The sequence below is a fragment of the Furipterus horrens genome, unplaced genomic scaffold (assembly GCF_987537825.1).
Source record: "Furipterus horrens unplaced genomic scaffold, mFurHor1.1.pri manual_scaffold_11, whole genome shotgun sequence".
Taxonomy (NCBI): domain Eukaryota; kingdom Metazoa; phylum Chordata; class Mammalia; order Chiroptera; family Furipteridae; genus Furipterus; species Furipterus horrens.
Genome location: NW_028327181.1, coordinates 86024666 through 86045075, shown reverse-complemented (window position 1 = coordinate 86045075; position 20410 = coordinate 86024666). Strand labels below are relative to the sequence as shown.

Below are 20410 nucleotides of genomic sequence, written 5' to 3'. Positions count from 1 at the left end.
GAGCTTTCTTTACTGCGGCCCCAATGCTCCAGGATCCAGCAGCTCAGGCTCCTTTGAGTGGGGCTGCTTCGGGTCCGAGGAGTGAGCCAAGGGAGTCTGGTTCTGTTGTTCCAGCCAGGGTTTGTTTAGCTTGCACTAACTTGCAACCCAGCCTGTGTGATGATCCTCGGCAATTCACGGGTGCAATACCCACCTCTTTAGGGTCTTAGAATTGAACACGAGAAGGTCCTTACGAGGCATGCATACCCACCACCCTACTCAGTCTTGCTTGGTTCTCGGCTCCCTTCCCACGCTACACGCCTGCTGGCCCGGGCGCTTTTTTCCCTTAAGGGAGGTGCAAGCGGGCCCATTTCCCCCACTCCCTTGCCCGCCAGGAGGGGGAGCAGGCCGACCGGCCCAGCACCCGCCCCCACCAGAAAGGGCGGCGAAAGCCGGGTCCCGGGCGCCGTTTGCGCCCTGGACCCGCCCGCCTTCTTGCCACTGGGTCCCGAATGGCAGAGAGGCGCTCAGACCATCAGCATCGCCTCACGTCGCCCCGCCCCGCGCCGCCCTTCCATTGGCTGTCGCCAGGCCCTCGGGGTCCGCGCTTCTCCTCTCAGCCGGCCAGCCGGCGCCCCAGCCCGGAGCGGGGTCGGAGGTGAACGGCCTCGAGTAACCCCGGACGCAGTCACCTCATGGGGCTTGCCCGCTGAAGTGGGAGGCAGGGGCGGGGCGGGGGCGGGCCGGCTCCCGTGAAGCCCCGCCCCCTTTCCGTGTACCCGGCGGACGTGGTGCTGCGCGCCTGTCAGCCATCGCCAGGGCTCCCGCGTCTCCTCCCGCGGACCACACTTCCCGCGCAGGGGCTCCGGGACGGCCGGGCCGCGGACGTCGCCGCCGGAGGTGAGGTGAGGGCAGCCCCAGAGCCAGTGATTCGGCCCGGGAGAGACTGGGGCCCGGGGAGGGGCGGTGGCAGGCGGAGGCCGCCTCCCATCTTCCGCCTGCACGCGGCCCGAGCTCCATCCCGTCCCGACCCGGTGTTAGGCAGCCCATGCCACTTCGTAGCCCCGGGGCTTCGAGTTCCCCTTTTGGGAGACGTGGAGGGATCTGGGGTCTCTGGGTGGGATTTCAGACCTGGAACTGGGAGGCGTATGGCCCAGGGCCTCTAGGAAGGGCTGGGATGTCTGTCTGGGGCTCGCCTCTCCACCCCTCCCGTCCTAGCTCCGGCGTGGTCAGATTCCTTCCTCTGACTCCTTTCTCCAGTGCGACTCTGCGCTCGGGAGAGGAAGAAGACCCACGTGGGAGGGGAATTTTGAGGGAGGGTCCGGTTTCATTGAAAGTCTTCTAATTCTCTTGCAGAGTGCAGTGTGGGGTGCAGAGACCCCTGCTTCTCTTGCTCTCGCTGTGTCTGCATGGTGGTGGGATCCAGGGCCAGGCGAGTTGTCCCTTGCCAGCTCCTGCTCCCAGGGTTTTATTATTTGTTCTGTGAGGCACTAGTAAATGTGTGTGCCTCTCCTTACTTTCTGCTTCCCGTTTACCATTACTGATCAAGCTGTTGGAGATAGGACGTGGGAAGGTGATGTGAGGCTAATAATTTAGAGGAAAATGTGCGTCAAGGTCCTGCCAGGGTCAGTGCCAACATTATTTTTGGATTTGGACACGGGAAGTGGACACTCGTGGACACTTGGAATCAGCTTGAAATACCAGGGACTCCATGTAGGTCTTTTGGGTTTTATAGAAGTATATAAGAATATAGCTGCTCCAGTCGGGGAAATACTTTAATTTCATATATTTTTGTTTTGGGGTTTAAGACAGAAATCAAAAGACCCTACCTAAGCAGTGTTTGAGTAATTTTCCAATGTCTTAGAAGTTGATCCCTTTAATCTTGCTTTCTTTTCATTCATTTTTTTTTTTTTTTCCCCAGCCCAATACAGATTGAGAAACATGTTTGCTTTAGTCACACGGTTTCTTCATTCTGGGTGGTAGGAATTCTCTGACTTGTCTCTTTCTTCTTGGTGGGAGTACCTTGGATGTCTGTGACTGAGAAGTATTTCTGTGCTGCCTCTTTGACAGGCACTTCTAAGGAAAGCATTGTGGTCTTATGTAGTAACAGGATAGCAGCTCCCTCGTCCAGGTAGGTGCCTGCTTGTTACAAAGTAGTAGCAAGTCTCTTCCCACTTTTGCCTCACTTTACTAATTTCTAATAATAGGAGGACTGTTGTGAATGCAAGAATAATTAACAAATATTGTGAAGCGGGCATATGAAAGATGTCAAAGGCAAAGCATTAACTTATGAAGCTGCCTATGTTTACTTGTGTTACAGAAGTTTTGTTTTGAATTTACCAGTGCAGGTCTACAGCCATACCACCCTGAACATGCCTGATCACGTCCGAATTTACCAGTGCAGAATAGAAATTCACCAAGCACAAGATGTAATTGTTTTTAAAATGGGAGGAAAAGTTGGGAAATGGTGGCATTTAGCTTAGTGAACTTATAGTTCAAAAATGACTAGATTATGTCAAAGAACTGGCATTGTGAAAGAAAGCCAGCCTCGGAACTCTCTCATCTGATATTGACCTCTTTAAAGTGCTGTTAACAGGTTCAGGTGTAGATCATTATGTAAAATTCTATTTCCTTTTCAGTCAATCACTAGGAAAACATTTTGGCTGTCATGCAGACTAGTTTAACAGGTCTGGAGCTAGTGTTTTTCTTTCCTTAAAACAACTTTTAAAATATATATAGTATCCTAGTAGTTTTGGTTGAAGAAAGAAGTAACTTGAAATAAAAATTATTACAATAATACATTGGAATTTAGTATTTTTAATTGGGAGAGTCTTTTTACAGTTCAGAGAAAAAGATTGTTATATCATTATCTAAAATGTTCTTAAAGATTAATAATGATAGAAGCTATGCATCAAGCATCTTTCCAAGCCCTTAAAACAATAATATCATGAAGAAGTGAATGAACACTGAAGACTCATGGGCTGAAAAAAATTTCTTTAACTATGAGATGACTAACTTTTTTTTAATCCTCACCCAAGGACTTTTTTTTTTTTTTCCATTACTTCCAGAGAGATGATGGGGTGAGGGGTGGGGAGGAGAGACAGAAAGAGAAAGAAACATCGCTGTGAACCTGCAACCTAGGTATGTGCCCTGACCAGGAATCAAATCCGCAACCTTTGGTTTGTGGGGTAGCTTTCCGACCAACTGAGCCATACTGATCAGGGCTAGGTGACTAACATTTTTAAAGGAAGAATGCACTGATCTTCCACTCTAACAGATTATTGCTTAGCTAGTTTTTGTTTGTTTCATTAATTTTATAATTTAGTGACTGTTGACTACTTTACTTGAATCTAATGGCTTATGTGAAGATGCTGTTACATAGGAAACTGACAAATAGTGTCATAAGGACATTGCACTTACACAAGGAATCTGGTTAATAGCCTATGTTCTTATGAGTTCAACCAGTCAATCTTAGTATGTATGCTCTAATGATACAGTTCTCTTACCAATTTGTTATTTATTCAAGCTACCCAAAAGCGATCTAGTGTCAGGATGTTTAAGCAAGTGCAAGTGGCTTCAACAACAACATTTAAGTGCTTCATGCAAAGGTTGGTGGCCCCAATTGGTTTCGTTATGCTATTTGGGACTTAGGCTCATTTCATTGTTTCAGCATGCCTTCCTCACCCTCCTTTATATAAGGAACCACAGTAATGTTTACCATCATATGACAACAGGAATTAAAATTGTATGGCAGTACTAGTTATGAAGTGATCATCCCAGAGAGAATAAGCTTGTATAAATGATTTTCATTTTTGAAATGGTTAACACAACTCTGAATGAGTTCATGGAGTTTTTGTAGAAAGCTTTCAAATCTGCCCTTAGTCATAAAAGTTGGTGCACATGTATATGTATGTATTTACTCACATGCCAAATTGGGGGGGGCGTAGTAGGTTAATAGGAGCTTGATTACTTTTCAAGTTTTTTAAGAGTAATAGCACCAAGTAAATTAGCACCAAGAGATACATAGTTGGTTTGTGTTTTCTGCGTCAGCATTTAGTGGTATTCCTGGCCCTGACAAGGCAAGCTGGTTAATTTCCCTTTGATTCCATGTTATAAAATTCAAGAATTTAATTGAACTTTTAGTATTGGAATGTACTTTAGGAATTTTATAGTCCAATTTTCCACTTAATATGAAAATATTTTATCTATACTCCTGTTGAAAACTTCGAGCTATAGGCAGTTCATCATCTGATCTAACGCATCGTGCGCAGCTAATTTTTGAAGGTTCGTCATTATTTTCAGCTTAACACTTTCCCTAAAATGACCCAAGATGTTGCAACTCCAAGAGGATTAGGAATTTTTGCTTTAACCTGTAAATTTCTCCAGCTCCATATCTGCCAGGTAACATAAAGTACAATGCTTTTCACACATTCAGACGACTAGGGGGCAGGAAAAACAAATGAACACTCAAACAAACAAACAAAAAAACAATGTGTCTTCAAAGAAGAAATTGTTTTTATCCTCGAGATTCTTTGTAAGGTAGTTGAGACACCTGAATCATGGCTCCAGCTTTTTCTAAATGTTGTTCCATGAAAGATTGTGAGTGGGAATTGACTCATAATCCCAAAACTTTTTGAATTTACAAAATGGCTTTTTTCCTAAAGGCCTCTAAATGTTTCTAGGGAACATTTGAAATCAACCGGTGATTCCTGTCTCCTGGTTTTGTAACTCAAATGTTTACTAGAATTCTTAATCTTTACACAGCATTGTTAGGTGTTAGGGATGGTAGATCTAAAACAATTGGAAGAGATTATAATTTCCCAACTTCATTGAGGAGATAACAGAGTCAATTACACATATTAATAAATAAGTGAATGACATATTAGTTGTCTACTTACATGCTAAGGCAAATATGAGATAAAGGATCAGAGTGGCATGAAATTAATTGGGTAAAGCTTTTTATTAAACTTAAAATCTTCAATTGCTACTACATAAGTAATTCACGCACAAAGTACAAAATTTTAAATATGAGAGAAAGCAAACGTGACAAAAACATATCTAGTGACATTCTTTGTCCTAGCTTTGTCTTGCAGCCATCCAGTTCCCTTCACCAGAGACAAGCAGTGTTATTAATATCTTATTATAATTTCCTAATAGGAATGATCAGATATATTAATTTAAATTTATGGACTTTAAAATAATTATTAGAGGTTTTATTCATATTCAAACAAATGCTCATATATTCTCTCCCCCACTTTGCCAGTTTTTTATACAAATTATGCATACTTTACACACTGTTATTTACCTTTGTTTTTTTTCATTTAACAATGATTTTCAACCAGTGTGCTGTGTGCCACAAGAATTTTTAAAATCTGTAATATCTGACTAGTCAGGGGCACTAACCTCTTTTTCCTTAGATTGTCAAATAAAAAAATGACAACAGCAAACACAACAGTAGCCATACAGCGTGAATGGAACCAAATTATACCTCTTTTCTTTTGTCAGGTTGGCAAAAATATATATTTTTTGGTGTGCCGCAGAATTTTAGTAATTAGTTTGTGTGTGTCTTGAAATGAAAAAGGTTGAAAATTGCTGCCCTACACCAAGCTTCCTTAATGTTAATATTTTACATAGCCACACTACCTTTGTCAAAACTAAGAAATTTATATTGGCTTTATACTATTAACTAAACTATAGACCTTACTCAGATTTCCCTAGTTTTTTGTTTGTTTACTGATGTGTTTTTTTCTGTTCCAGATCTAATTCAGAATAGCACATTGCATTTCATGGTCATATCTCCTGAGTCTCCATGATTTGTGATAGTATCTTAGTTGACCTTTTGTTTGTTTTTTTGTTTGTTTGTTTTAATGATCTTGACAGTTTTTAAGAGGACTGTTCAAGTATTTTGTAGAATGTCCCTTAATTCAAATTTGTCTGTTGTTTTTACATGATTATGCTAGAGTTATGGGCTTTAGGGAAAAATACCTCAGGAGTGAGGTTGCTCCTTCACCCCAATTTTTAGTGTTTTCTTATTCCGCATAATCTCTTCAGATTGCAATTTTTTCTACAGGTAATTTAAAAAAAAAACAAAACTTCTGTGTTGTAGATTTCTCCTCAGATATCTAGTAATCCTTAATTATCAGCTTAAATTTAAAGAGGGGATTGAAAAATTGATTATGAGAATGTGAATGGACTTTATTGACTTAATTTCACTCCAGGGTTATCTGGTTTGGCATTTTTAATTAGGGAACCTCAGTGTTACTGCTTGATGCTTTTTTCCCTTGGGCTGTTTACATTCTGCAAAGAAGGATCCTACAATTCCCCCCCACCCCCATCCCCCTGAGGATGAAAATTGGGTAAAGAAGTCTGGGAAGTCTTACTCAATGTTTACTCAGTCTTTTCACTTTCAATAGTGTCCTCTCCTTTACTGTTAATGGTACCTTAGTCTAGAAACCTTCTGTTTAACATTCTTTAGAGAATAAATTTTTAGTCTTTTCTCAGGATCATAGAGTAACAGGCACCTGGCTTTACTGGTTGAGAATCTAAGGCTCTGAAGCTTCTGAAATGGAATTGCAACCAGCCCTCTTTATTTTACCTTCATCTGTTTTTTAAAAAAATATATTTTAAAATTTATTTTCCAAGAGAAGAGAAGGGAGGGAGAAAGGGAGAGAAAGATCAGTTGGCCGCCTCTTATAGGTCCCCAATCAGGGACTTAGCACACAACGCAGGCATGTGCCCCAACTGGGAATCGAACCAGTGACCTTTTGGTTCACAGGCTGGCACTCAATCCACTGAGCTACACCTTCATCTTTTAATTTACTTATACTTCAAGAACATTTTGGAGATTCTGTGGTATAAATTGTGTTGATTCTAAGTTTACCACAAATGGCTTATGATTCAGTTTTCTTGAGCTTGCTTAGTAATTTATCACTCTTCCATCTACTTTCCAAGAAAATTATCTTACTGTTGTCTCCCCTGAATATTTTGGGGGATGGGGGATCTTTTTGTGGACTATGCCTTTAAAAATTTTATTTACTTTTGTTTTAGTGAGAATTGAGGCAGGAGCAGAGTAGATATGTGTTCGACACACCATCTTTATCCAAAAGTTTGACAAGACTTCTTTAATGATTTCTTGAAAGATGCAGATGCTTACACCAGTTTCATCCTTGAGAAGTATTCTTATCCCTAGGCTGAGAAATGAGGAATAGGACACATAATTATACTATTTTATTTTCTCAGACTACTATGCCCTAAAAAAATATGGTCCTGCATAAAAAACAAACAAACAAAACCAAAACCAAACAAACCAGAAAGTATCCAGCTGATTTTTGAAGGAAACGACCTCAAGCTCTTTAAACCATTCAGATCTAGTGTTTCTCATAAATCATCATATTCTACCATCTGGGTCTTTATTCAGTGGTTCCTTCTGTATAGAATGGCTCCTTCCTGTCCCTCCTTGTTTATCTCCCTAGTACTTCATTGCTAATGTCTTCTCACTCTAGGAGGTCTTCCTTGATCCCTGTCTTAGCCATTACCACCTGTAAGTTTGGATAAAGTACCCTTCTCTTTTGTTTCCAAACCTAGCAATGATTATACTACCATAATTATTTAGGTGTCTGTAGCTACTTAGCTGGGTACCAACTCTTATTTATTTCATATACATCATCCATCTCACTCTTTGGAATACAAGTGTTTGTTATTTTAAAATTTAAAACTTCGACTTCCAGCCAAGATGGAGGCATAGGTAGACACACTTTGCCTCCTTTCACAACCATAAGAAGGATTACATCTACCTCAAAGCAAAAAACAACCAGGTCTTCCAGAAAATTGAATTGCATGGAAGTCCAACAAACAAAGATATAAAGAAGTAGTATTCATCCAGACAGGTAGGAGGGGCGGAGCAGGGGAGCTAGGGCAGAGAGGTTGTGGTGTGGTGGTGGCAGCAAGGCAGTAGCTGCAGCCAGCTAGCAGAAAGAGCAGTCACACATTATAAAAGTCCGTAGGGACACCTGGAGAATTATCCCAGTTCCAGGCCAGACTGTGCAACTCATAGTTCTAGTACCGGGAAAATAAAGCCTCATTGCTCTGGCTGTGAAAACAAGTGGGGGTTGGGTCGGAGGAAGAAACTGCCAGTCTCTCAGGACAGTTTGTTTAGAGGGTCCCCATGGTCCTAGAACCTACACAAACTCACCCACTCTGGGAACCATCACCAGGGCAACAGCTGGAGGGATGCCAGTCACATATGGGAAGCAGGTGAAGTGACTGGAAAAGGGGCGAGTGCTGAACAGTGGCATTGTTCCCTGTCTGACTCCTCCCCCACATACAGTGCCACAAGATGGTGAAACCAGTTGCCCAGCACTGACAAATAGTTGAGGCTCCACCCCTTACAATGTAACAGGTGCGACAGTTCTATCTAAGACATAGAGGCAAACACAGGAGGCTGTCAAGTTGAGAAGAGAGAGAAGTAGGGCCCCAAAGAGGGAGCAGATCAAGGCCCCAGAGGGAGAACTAAGCGAGGAGGAGATAGCCAACCTAACAGATGCAGAGTTCAAAACACTGGTGATAATGATGCTCACAGAAATGATTAAGGCAAATGCATAAAGGAAGAAGTGAAGGCTATGGTAAGTGAAACGAAGGAAAATCCATATGAAACCAGTGGTGAAGCAAAGGAAGTTGGGGTTCAAATCAATACTTTGAAACATAAGGAAGAAAGAAACAGTCAACCAGTACAGAATGAAGAAACAAGACTTGAAAAACACAAGGAGAGGCTTAGGAACCAACTTTAAATGTACCAATATCTGAATAATAGGGGTTCTAGAAGGAGAAGAGGAAGAGCAAGAAATTGAAAACTTACATGAAAAAAGAATGAAGGAAAACTTCCCAAATTTGGCAAAGGAAATAGACATACAAGTCCAGGAAAGACAGAGTCCCAAACAAGCTAGACCCAAGGAGGACCACACCAAGACACATCATAATTAAAATGCCAAAGGTTAAAGATAAAGAGAGAATCTGAAAAGCAGCAAGAGAGAAGAGAGTTACCTACAAAGGGATTCCTATAAGACCATCAGCTGACTTCTCAAAAGAAACTTCACAGGCAAGAAGGAACTGGCAAGAAGTATTCAAAGTGATGAAAAGCAAGGACCTTCAACCAAGATTACTCTACCCAGCAAAGCTATTATTTAGAATGGAGGGGACAGATAAAGTGCTTCCCCGAAAAGGTAAAACTAAAGGAGTTCATCAACATCAAGCCCTATTATATGAAATGTTAAAAGGACAGATTTAAGAAAAAGAAGATCAAAACTATGAACAGTAAAATGACAAGAAACTCACAACTATCAACAAGTGAATCTAAAATAACAAAAGCAAACTAAGCAAACAACTAGAACAGGAATGGAATCATAGATATAGAGATCATATGGAAGGTTATCAGTGGGGAGGGGGAAGGGAAAGAATCAGGGAAAAGGTGCAGGGATCAAGAAGCATAACTGGTAGGTACAAAATAAATGGGGGGATGGTAAGAATAGTATAGGAATGAAGAAGCCAAAGAGCTCATATGCATGAATCATGGACATGATCTAAGGTGGAGGGGATTGCTGGAGGGAAGGGAGTTACCAGGCAGAGGTAGATAAAGGGGAAAAATAGCATATTCAATAAAATATACTTAAAAAACAAAAAAATTTTAAAACTTGCACAAAATAAAATGTGGATTAGAAAACACTATAACGCTCTTATGGATACTGAATTAATACCAAATCCATTTAAAAGTTCATCAATAAAATGAAAAAAATAAGAAAAGGCAAATTCAATGATTCTTTTTGAAAAAATTTAAATGAAGTTAGTATGGCTTAAAAGGCAAGGAGGTGTGTTTCCTTGGATATTTTTATCAGTGGCTATGTAAACTGATTGTATTAGAATTACTTGGAAAATACAGTGTCATTTTACTTCAAGGAGAACATGTTAACTAAGTTTGGTAAAGCCTTTTATTTAGAGAGATATCTCTGAATGAAATGCATGCTAACTATTAAATAAGTACATTAGCTATAATTAGCTTTATTCCAAGTTCAGGAACATAGGGTACCTTCTGTAAATATTTTGGAACCTTCTGCAAATATTTTCAGGAGTCAATACCTGAGGATATTTGGATATGTTTATTGAGTTTCAGAGAGGAGAGAGAGAGGAAGAAATATCAATGTGAGAGAAACATCTATCAGTTTGCCTCTCCTACTCATCCTGACCAGGGATTGAACCTGCAACCTAGGAATGTGCCCTGTCCAGGAGTTGAAGTGGCAACCTTTTGGTGTATAGGACAATAGTCCAACCAAGTGAGCCACGTGGCCAGGTCTCTAAAATACAATGGAGTAAAGATAGGCCATTCAGTAAATGGTGTTGGAAAACTGGACAGATACATACAAAAAACTAAACTAGACCACCTTCTTATACCACTCACAAGAATAAACTCAAAATGGATTGAAGACTTAAATGTTAGACTCAAACCTATAAAAATCCTAGAAGAAAACACAGGCGGTAAAATCCCATAGTAATTTTTTTTCTGATATATCTCCTCAGGCAAGGGAAACAAAAAGGAAAAATAAACAAATGGGGTTACATATAACTAAGAAGTTTTTGCAGAGCAAAGGAAACCATCAACAACATGAATGGGAGAACATATTCAACAATGATACACCTGACAAGGGCTTAATATCTAAAAATCTGTAAAGAACTTATGCAACTCAACACCAAAAAACCCCCAAACAATCCAATTAAAAATGGGCAGAGGACCTAAATAGACACTTCTCCAAAGAGGATATATAGGTGGCCAATAGACATATGCAGAGATTCTCAACATCACTAATCAGAGAAATGCAAGTTAAAGCCACAGTGTGATAGCATCTCACACGTGTTAGAAGGGCCATCATTAACAAATCAACAAACAAGTGTCAAGGATGTGGAGAAAAGGGAACCCTAGTGCACTGTTGGTGGGAATGCAGATTTATGTAGCCACAATGGAAAACAGAATGGAGTTTCCTCAAAAAAAGTAAAAATGGAACTGCCTATGACCAAGCAGTTCCACTTCTGGAAATCTATCTGAAGAAACCCAAAACTGATTTGAAAGAATTTATGCACCCATGTATTTATTTCAGCATTATTTACAATAGCCTGCCCTGGCTGGTTTAGCTCAGTGGATTGAGCGTCGGCCTGCGAGCTAAGTGTCGCTGGTTCGATCTTCCAGTCAGGGTACATCAGAGAAGGAAAACTCTGACTCCAAAAAACCTCCGCTGCCTTGCGGCATACCTCTTCAGGGGAAAGGCTAAGGGAGTAAACCCCGACAGAAAATCCGGAGCCGGAGTCCCTAAGGCGGTTTGACGTTGTAGTCAACACCGGCAACTCCTGCGGCGCACCTGAAGCCAAGCTGTATTGACTCCGTCTTTCCCTTGGACCCTTCAGCTGTGAAGAGAGGGGGGGTCTGCTGCATGGGCAACAGCAGACCCTCCATATTACCCTGCCCAGGCTCTGTAGCTTCAGCGTCATCACAAGATGTCGATTCAACACGGGAGGAGACAGATACCATGTCACTCCCGAGTCGGACTGCACAGCCATTCTCGGCGGTGCAGATAGACTCTTAAGAAGCTACACCATCGTCTCTCGAGACAGACGGCTGCCGACGATTTACAATAGCCAAGATTTGGAAGCTGCCCAAGTGTCCATCAGCGGATTGGTAGATAAAAAAAGCTGTGGTACGTTTACACAATGGAATACTGGATGGCCATAAAAAAGAAGGAAACCTTACCTTTGTAACAGCATGGATGGACCTGGAGTGTATTATGCTCAGTGAAACAAGTCAGAGGAGGACAAATACCATATGATTCACTCATATGTGGACTCTGATGAACAAAACAAATAAGCAAACAAAATAGAAACAAACTCATAGATACAGAGAACAGACTGACAGCTGTCAGAGGGAAGAGGGATTGGGGCACTAGGTGAAAAAGGTAAAAGGAGCAAGCAAAAAACCCCAAAAAACCCTCATAGACAACAGTATGGTGATTACCAGAGGGAAAGGGGGATTGGAGAAGGTAGAAGAGGGTAAAGGGGGGATAACTGGTGATGGAAGGAGATTTGACTTTGGGTACTGAACACAATGCAATGTACAGATGATACAGAATTGTATGCCTGAAACCTATATAATTTTATTAACCAGTGTCACCTCAATAAATTCAATAAAAAATTTAAACACCCCCCAAAACAAACCCGCGACATTCAAGGATCAACTGTGCTTTTTTTTCTTTCTTTTCTCCACCCCCTCCCACAGTTGTGGGGAATATTAGTTCAAGCTACATAATTGTGTAAATCTTAATTTTCCAGTTAACATACCTGCACTGTTCCCAGTCTTGTCGCTTTCTTTCAGGGTATTCTCTTAGAAGTTCTGGATTTTGCTATCTGAGTAATATAATAGTTCTTTCCTCGTTTTCTTCTCCACCTTAGTCCAGGGGAACTGTATCAGTCCACTGTGGAACTTAATATTCACATCCCTGGGTCTCCAGAAGCAATTCTGATTCAGTAAATCTGAGGGGGCAGTTTAGACATACTATATGTTTTTTAAAAGCTCCATGGTTTACTGCTATAAATACTCAAAGTTGAGAATTTCTAACCTGGATACATTTAAATTGTTGGGGCTAGAAGGAAACCCAGGATTTGGGAAGTAGCTATAGAGACTCCTTGGTTCCTTAGAGTTTAGGGACTTAATATAATGGGAGGTTTGTCTTCTTCCTGGCTTTGTGGGTGTGTATAGCCATTTGGGAACATAATCGTTGCCTGACCGAGTTGTGCAGAATCTAGTGGTTCTCTTCTCCCCACTTCCTCCTTTTTGATGAAATATTGGAAATCATATGTTAGAATGTGTTCATCCAAGCATGCAATCGGAAATCGTAATCTTGGATTATTGTTTAATACTTTCATGAATAATAAAGAATTTGAATGTGTAATTTTTTGATTTACAGATTTGAACAAATAATAGTTCTTATTTTTGAACAAATAATAATTAAATAAGTGAACTTTATGCTTCAAGTTAAATAATAGATTTGACCAGAAAAATTATACTTCTAGTATTATTAGTTTTATATTATGCTGAGCAAAACAGTTATTGATAAAATTTGAGTTTCTTTTAAAAAATACTTCAAATCTCTCTCCCTTTCTCTTTTTAGTTCTTTTTGGAAGTGGATATCTGCTCAGACAGTAAGAATCATAAGAGGTCAGTTACAAATAATGCTCCTTCACATTTTCATTGTGATAAAATGTATGTTCATGTGCTAAAATATTAAACTGTAGGCTTTTATGTTGAAAGTTGCCCCCCACAAAAAAATATAGGCAGGTTTAGGGGGGATGACTTGAGTGAACGAGTCTGACAGTGGTAGTATTCCACCACCTTTTCTCTTTGATTCAGGACTAGAATCAGTGGAAGTGGGACGAGCTGTGGAGTAGCTTCTAGAGTGTCTGGACAGCTACTCGGTGATTTTCCATACATGACCTCTCTTTTCTGCTGGTTTATAGGCTTGTGTGCCTGGGAAAACCATTCAGTAGAGTTGCTGGTTGGTGGACCGGCTCTTTAGCTGTTGACACTGAGCTGTTCCCAATCTTTGCAATCCTAGAGGGAAGGCTGCCTTTATGTTCTTCTTAGCTAGGAAAGAAAAAATGGAAGTTGACCTTTTGGAGCCTTTCATTCATTAGTCAGTCCTCTTTTTCTTCTGCCATGGAATCACAGAAATGCTTCTTTCTCATGAATTTTATATTTTAATATAGTTACCTAATTTTGGTCAGACTATGAGGTAGGATGTGTCCCTGAGTACCTTACTTATTTCTCTTGTGAAGAAGGCGGCCATTATTTTCTGTTAGCTGAAATGGACTTTTTGATCTATTATTCTTAAACTTGATTATGCACTTGATTATGTGAAAGAAGTAGCTTTTTTGCTGCTGCACCTTCTTGTGTTTGGAGTGGTCAATCTGTTACAACTCCTCCCTCCCTTGCTTCCTCTTTCTCTCCCTTTTTGCCTTCCTTCCTCTCCTCCCCATCTTTTTAAATGATTTAATTTTATAAGGCTGTGAAAGTGAACCTCTTTATAACATTTGGAGACATTAAAAATTTTTTTTTGTTTTTAAGGAAACCTAATTTTCTGATGGAAAATGTACATAAAATTAGATGTCAAGTTTGCATATTTTTATATTCAATTTTAGTTTTAAACATAAAAGTTAGCTTAAGTAATCTCCAACTCGCTTTTTTTTCCTTTAATTGACTTTAGAGAGTGAAGAAGGAAGAGAGAGAGACAAATCTTGATGTTTTGTTGTCTAATGTCAAAGACCGCTGTTCTTGTATACCTCAAACTGGTTTACAGCATGTGAAATTTATTAGTAAATTTCTTATTTGTTAATATATCAACTCTTAGAGCATCTGAAACTCAGGATGGGAAATCATTATTCTCTGAATTAAAATCGTTGGTTAGGCCACAAGCTGTTTAATAGTCAGTTGATGTGTAGTTTTAAAATTTTTTTATAGGAATTTTGGAATGACAGAATATTGTTTCATTTAGTGTGGTTTTTATTGTTGTGGGCTTAGAACTCTGTTTTGTTAATTCGTTTGCTAATAATTGGCAGTATCTAATCCTAACTAGTATACTTACCTGAGATAATACCTCCATTATTTTAATTATAGATTTTAATTTGATAGTAGATTCACTTTCTCCTTATCACTGTCAGCACATTGAGCCAAAAGCAGACATTTTTCGGGTGAATTTTTGACATATATAATTTAAGAAAAATCTCACAGGGAAAAGTAAAGATTTTTAAAAAATTAAATAATACCCATCTGGAGTTTGCTTTAAAGTAAACCATATGTGTGTGTATACATGTAAATACACACACACACATTTATACGTATATAGTATATCTTGTGGTATATGTATACTTTTACATATATAAACATACTTATGTATATATCCATACATAAGTATGTTTATATAAAATTCATAGCCTCTCATAGTGCAGCGTTTGGAACCAGATGGTAGTTATGTGGCTTACTGGAAACACCAAGTTTTAAATGAACACCACTCTTCCCAAACTCGACACATTTTCACCAATACTAGTAACTGAACTTACAATATCAAAACAAGCAGCTTTCACCTACTGGAAAGGTTTCTAATTTTCTCTTGAACGTCATGAAATTGATAAAGAGTTTGGGAATGGCTTAATGTCTCTTGAGAAAGATTTCTTTGAGGAAAAGAAAATGGGTTTTACTTTTTTAAATGGAGTTACCACGATCTGGATTTTCCTCCCTTGTAGCAAACAAAGGCCCTGAAGTGTAGAATAGCCAAGGAAACAAATTCTGAAACCCCGCCTTGCTTCCAAGTGCAAGCTGTGGCGCATTAGGTATCACCTGTGGCCATCCTGAGATATAGGTTATTATCCATAACCTGCTTTTTCACTCTTCATTTTCTCCCTAGCTCTGAGAGCTCATTTTGAAGAAATAATGGACGAGCCATCCCACTTGGCCAAACCTTTGGAGCTGAACCAGCACTCCCGATTCATAATTGGTTCTGTGTCTGAAGATAACTCAGAGGATGAGATCAGCAACCTGGTGAAGCTGGACCTCCTGGAGGAGAAGGAAGGTTCTCTGTCACCAGCTTCTGTCAGCTCAGATACTCTCTCAGATTTGGGGATTTCTAGCCTACAGGATGGCTTGGCCTTGCATGTGAGGTGAGAGAGAAGTTTAATGTTTTACTTATTTAATCTGTCGTGTTGGTTTCACCGAGTTTGTCCTGAAAAGAGCAAGGATAATTTTAGCCAGGATTGCTTTACTTTTTCCTATGTCGCTGGTCTTAAAGCTTTGACAGGTAAGTGGAAAATGATGTATTTTGTCTGGAGTACAGTTTTCGAAAGTATCTTTTCTTAAAAGTTCTCTCAACCTTTCTGGTTCTTTCTACATACTAGGCCTTTTACTGGGACCTAGAGAATGAATGTTAGATTGAGGAATTTCATTTTCTTTACTACTTTGACTACCATTGACTATCTTGATGATTGATAGGAGTTTTGCAAGATGGGCAGATTTGTAGTAATCTTTTTTTGAACTGCTTCATCATGTCAGGAAGTGATATTTTATTTCTTGAAGGGCCAGTACTCAATGAAGAGCTGTGGTAGGAGCAAGGGGTTGTTAATAGCGCTTACTTTTTCTCTAGAAATGCAATTCTCTATATGTGATTGAGAATATCAGTAAATAGTGAGGCTGTAGTATTCTCACTTGTTGCTACTTGATTATACAACCCATGTGTGATATACTAACCTTTGGCCATTTGCTTTGCATTTCTTGTACTAAAGGTTCTGGATGAGTGGTTCTTGATCTTCACTGTACATCAAAATCGTTTGGGGAGCCTTAAGAAATGAGCCCCATCCCTACAGATTCTGACTCATTTATTAATGGCTTGGCTTGGAGCTGGGGCAATTTCTTTTAAAGCTCTCCAGATAATTCTAATATACAGCCAGGGTTTAGATTATAGGTCTAGCCTAGATAAACATAAATTAGTGTGGGTATTGCTGTTGTTGTTATCTTGGTGCTCCTGTTGTTAATGGCTCATAAAATAATTCAGCTCCTTTTGGTATATTCACGATACAGACTCTATCTAGTAAAAGCCCGTACTGGATCTGGCTGAGCGTGAATGTCCTGCCTTATGTTACCCTGGCGGCTTTGGGGGCTTTGCTTCTGAAAGATGAAATAGTGTAAGTGGTCGCCTCCATTTAGCTTTTTGGAGGATTGCAATGAACCAGAGAGATAATTTAGCCTAATTCCTTTATTTAAATAGGTGAGAAAACTGTGGTCTAAAGGGGGAAAGATCTTGCCTAGGGATGAATAGCCTGAAAACTGGAATTCAAAGTCACATGCCCCATTTCTGTAACTTTTCTACTCTGCTTCCCTGACCATACAAGTGTCTAAATTATATCTAACTAGTTCAGACACAATTGGTTTTAAGGACTTAATGAAGTATTACAGTCATGCCACATAATGATGGACTGCAGGTAAGATTATGAAGTAGCTGAAAAATTTCTATCACCAGTGACTCAACGCATTACACAAATACTTACCATTGTGTTACAGTTGCCTACAGTCGTCCGTGCAGGAACATGCTGTACAGGTTCGTAGTGGCCTAGGAGCTGTATGGGAACAGAATTTGTCGCCCCAAAATATGTCTGTTTGGCAAAACGACTATTTTAGGCTGGTTAATTTTAAGAAATAGCAGACATGGGAGAAGCTCTGAAAACCAAGCAGTCACCCTTTGTAAAAAATGTTTATATTTGTAAGGATGTCTCTCTCCCTCTCTGTACAGGGAAGAGGGGGATGGTCTCATCTCCAGAAACTCTTAGACTTAAATCTGCATAGCCTCTTTACCCTGGCTTACTATGCTTTCTTCTGGGAACCTGTCTTAACTGACTCCCCCCAGCATCTTTTGTCTTCAGCTGAAGATAGAATTTGAAGGTGGTGGCTTCAGCCATTTTGGCTAATTTCTCAGTTTTCCTGGGTCTCTCTCAGGTATATATTATTAAACTTTTGTTTGTTTTTCTCCTGTTAATCTGCCTTTTATTACATGGGCTTCTCAGCCAAGAACCCAGAGGGTAAAGGGAAAATTAGTTTTTCTCCCCTATGGAACAAGAAGCTATACCATATAGCCTAAATGTGTAGGAGGCTATACCATCCAGTGTAAGCGAACTCTGCAATGTTCGCACAACAACGAAATTGAATAAGGCCACAATCCTCAGCTTCTCTGTCCTAAAGTGTAGAGCATGGCTATATAGCTCATCTCTGGGAAAAGAGGGAAGTATTCAGTGGCAGACAAAGGGGGCAGGTCTTTATTTTTATGTTAAAATTGTTGACCTGAAGGCTAATACTGGTGGTGGTCACTTCCCCTCAAGATCATCTGTAAATGTGTTGGGGCTGTGCCTGAGGACCGAGGACCCATTATTCTAAACCTTCTGCATTGTACTGTATAACCCCACACCACCAGGAATTGTTCTCAAAATGTCAGTGTCCTGTTGAGAAAGATTGGGTTAAACCTAAATCCTTAAAGAGACACAGCACCTTGAGAAATTTGTCTAATATGAGACTATGTGAAACCAGAATATCCATTTGTTGGATTTGGAAATTGTGAGTTTGGCAGTGGTAAGATAAATACCATTATAGGAAACTCCGGTAATGATATTATTACAAGGTGGTTTGTAATTGCCGAGTCATTGACAATACATTCTCAAAGTTGGTGGCTCTTATTGCAGAGACTGTGTGGTCAGTGGTATGCACGCCTGAGAATTTGTTTGCATGCCCCACTGTTGCAAAACTCATGCTTGTAGCTCGTGGATGAGCTGTGGATTGAAGTGTGGTCAGCAGCCTGGAAAGGAGACAGTGCCAATTCCCACTCACTTCTCAGCTATCCAGTGTTTCAAAATAGAACAAAGTTTCTCCATTGATCCATTTCTTAAGTCACTTGTGAATATGGTGTCCTTGGGGATAATTTAAATTGAGTCAAATTTATTTGATATTGGATAGAACTCTGTTCTGACATCTGCCACCAATTAAGTATGTAACCACACCAATTCGTGGTACCTCTTTGGACTCATTTTCCTCATCTATGAAAATGAGTACTGTATATTCTTTCAGATACTCCTTTTCACTCTGAACCCAAAGTTAAGTAGAGACTGGTTTAGTTTCCTGAGCGAATAACCTAATCCTTCACAGATGATATAGATTATAGGGACAGGTACATTCCTAAGAGATGTTAACTGGAGGTTACCTAAAACCAAGTGAATTAATTGCCATAGTCTAGGATGAAAGTGGGCCTCTCAAGTTTAGAGTTTGGTTTTAGGTGCTAAATGAGAATTCTGTGGGAATGAAGGATAGGCTGGATTAGAAAATAGGTTTTCCCAAAGATAGAGATGACTTGCATCACATATTTTCTAATGAAAGACTAGATGAATCACTTTCTAAGCTTTATGACTGAAACACTTGAAAATAACAGAACAGAAGCTATAGCTTGGTGGGAATATACAACTGTGTTTTTTATTTGTAGATAAGTTTTATTTGTAGGGGTTGATATGTCAGCTGGGTTGATATGTCAGCTAGGTTGATATATTTCTGAACCTCAATATTTAATTGAACATTTGAAAAGAAAGACCATTTAAGACTTTGGACATATTAATTTTGATAGCTAATGTATGATTTGGGGGCATATAATAGAGCCATTTAATTGTGTGGATATTGACATTTTCTGTGCTCCTTGTGGGATGCCACTTGAGGTCAGATTGTTCTGCATACTTACAATGCAGTCTAAATCCAGATCACCCCACGCTATCAATCAAAGATTATAATCAGTTTTGTCAACTAGTATGATGAGTTCCTGGTCAAGGACCAGTTGGAATCTTTTACCTCTTACGGTATATGATTTCTTTAAACCTTTTTTAAGTCTATAATTCATGTTGTAGTCTTTGAAGCTCCATCTCAGCTTTCTCTTAAACTTTTTAAAATGTATACTCATAATATCAAGTGGCCAACGCTTTATACTTAGCAAGCGTGTTTGGTTAGTGACTTAATTTGAAAACAATCTGTAATTGTTGTTAATTGTATATACATAAATGTAACATAAGATTTTCTGTCCTTGGGGTTTAAGACAAGTAGTTGCTGCTTTGGAAGGAGAGAGTGATTAAGTTCATTCAGAAAGAGCTCCTTGAAGGTGAGGCATATTCCTATCTCCTTTCTGGTCTAGAAAGAAAAATACTTTTTGATATTTCCTAAAATACATGGTCATAAAAATATCATATAAGACTTTCATCCATAGAAAATAATGATGATGGCGTGAGATACTGAGAGAATGTGGGAATGGCTTTGAGCTTCTGCTCCCATTGGGTCAAGGGGGAAGTTAAGGATACAGGAGTAGTGATATGATTTGATCAAAAGCTATAAAGGACAGAGCTTTTTAGTGTTAACTGTATATGTTCGTGTTTGACCTGGAAAGAAACAAGGACTCTCTTTTCCTTTTAGTGTCTCACTTTAAACTCCTGAGTTTGAAGTGATTTCATTTAACTCTAGTCATGGAGGTAAAATTAAATAATAGCTGCAAAAGCTTTTGGAAAAGTAAAATGCACCATACTAGTGTATGTCATTATTTATTATGGAGGCGTCCTTTTGTGAGGTAGAAATTTTTGCCTGGGAAAACGTCTTAAGTCTTTTGCAAATTAGAGCTTAAAACTTGGAAATTGAGATTTGAAAAGCTTTTGATTACAGCAAACATATTCTGTCAGTGTTATAATTCAAATGTTGATGTAAGAAATGTCCAAACCTGTAGAGAATTTTTATGAGTTTATTTGAGCCAAAACTGAGGACAGGTGCCAGGAAGCAAGACCCGAA

The 20410-nt window shown here is 39.6% G+C and overlaps 1 protein-coding gene across 3 annotated transcripts in view; it reads left to right on the top strand.

Moving 5' to 3' along the window:
• The first annotated feature begins 15474 nt into the window (after positions 1-15474).
• Positions 15475-20410, top strand: part of ACACA (acetyl-CoA carboxylase alpha) — a 199167-nt gene continuing 194231 nt past the window's right edge. For all 3 annotated transcript variants that reach the window (XM_090290711.1, XM_090290710.1, XM_090290712.1), the window contains exon 1: positions 15475-15723. In XM_090290711.1, the coding sequence (XP_090146837.1) occupies positions 15497-15723 (227 nt within the window). In that variant the 5' untranslated portion in view covers positions 15475-15496. The remainder of the gene's footprint in view (positions 15724-20410) is intronic.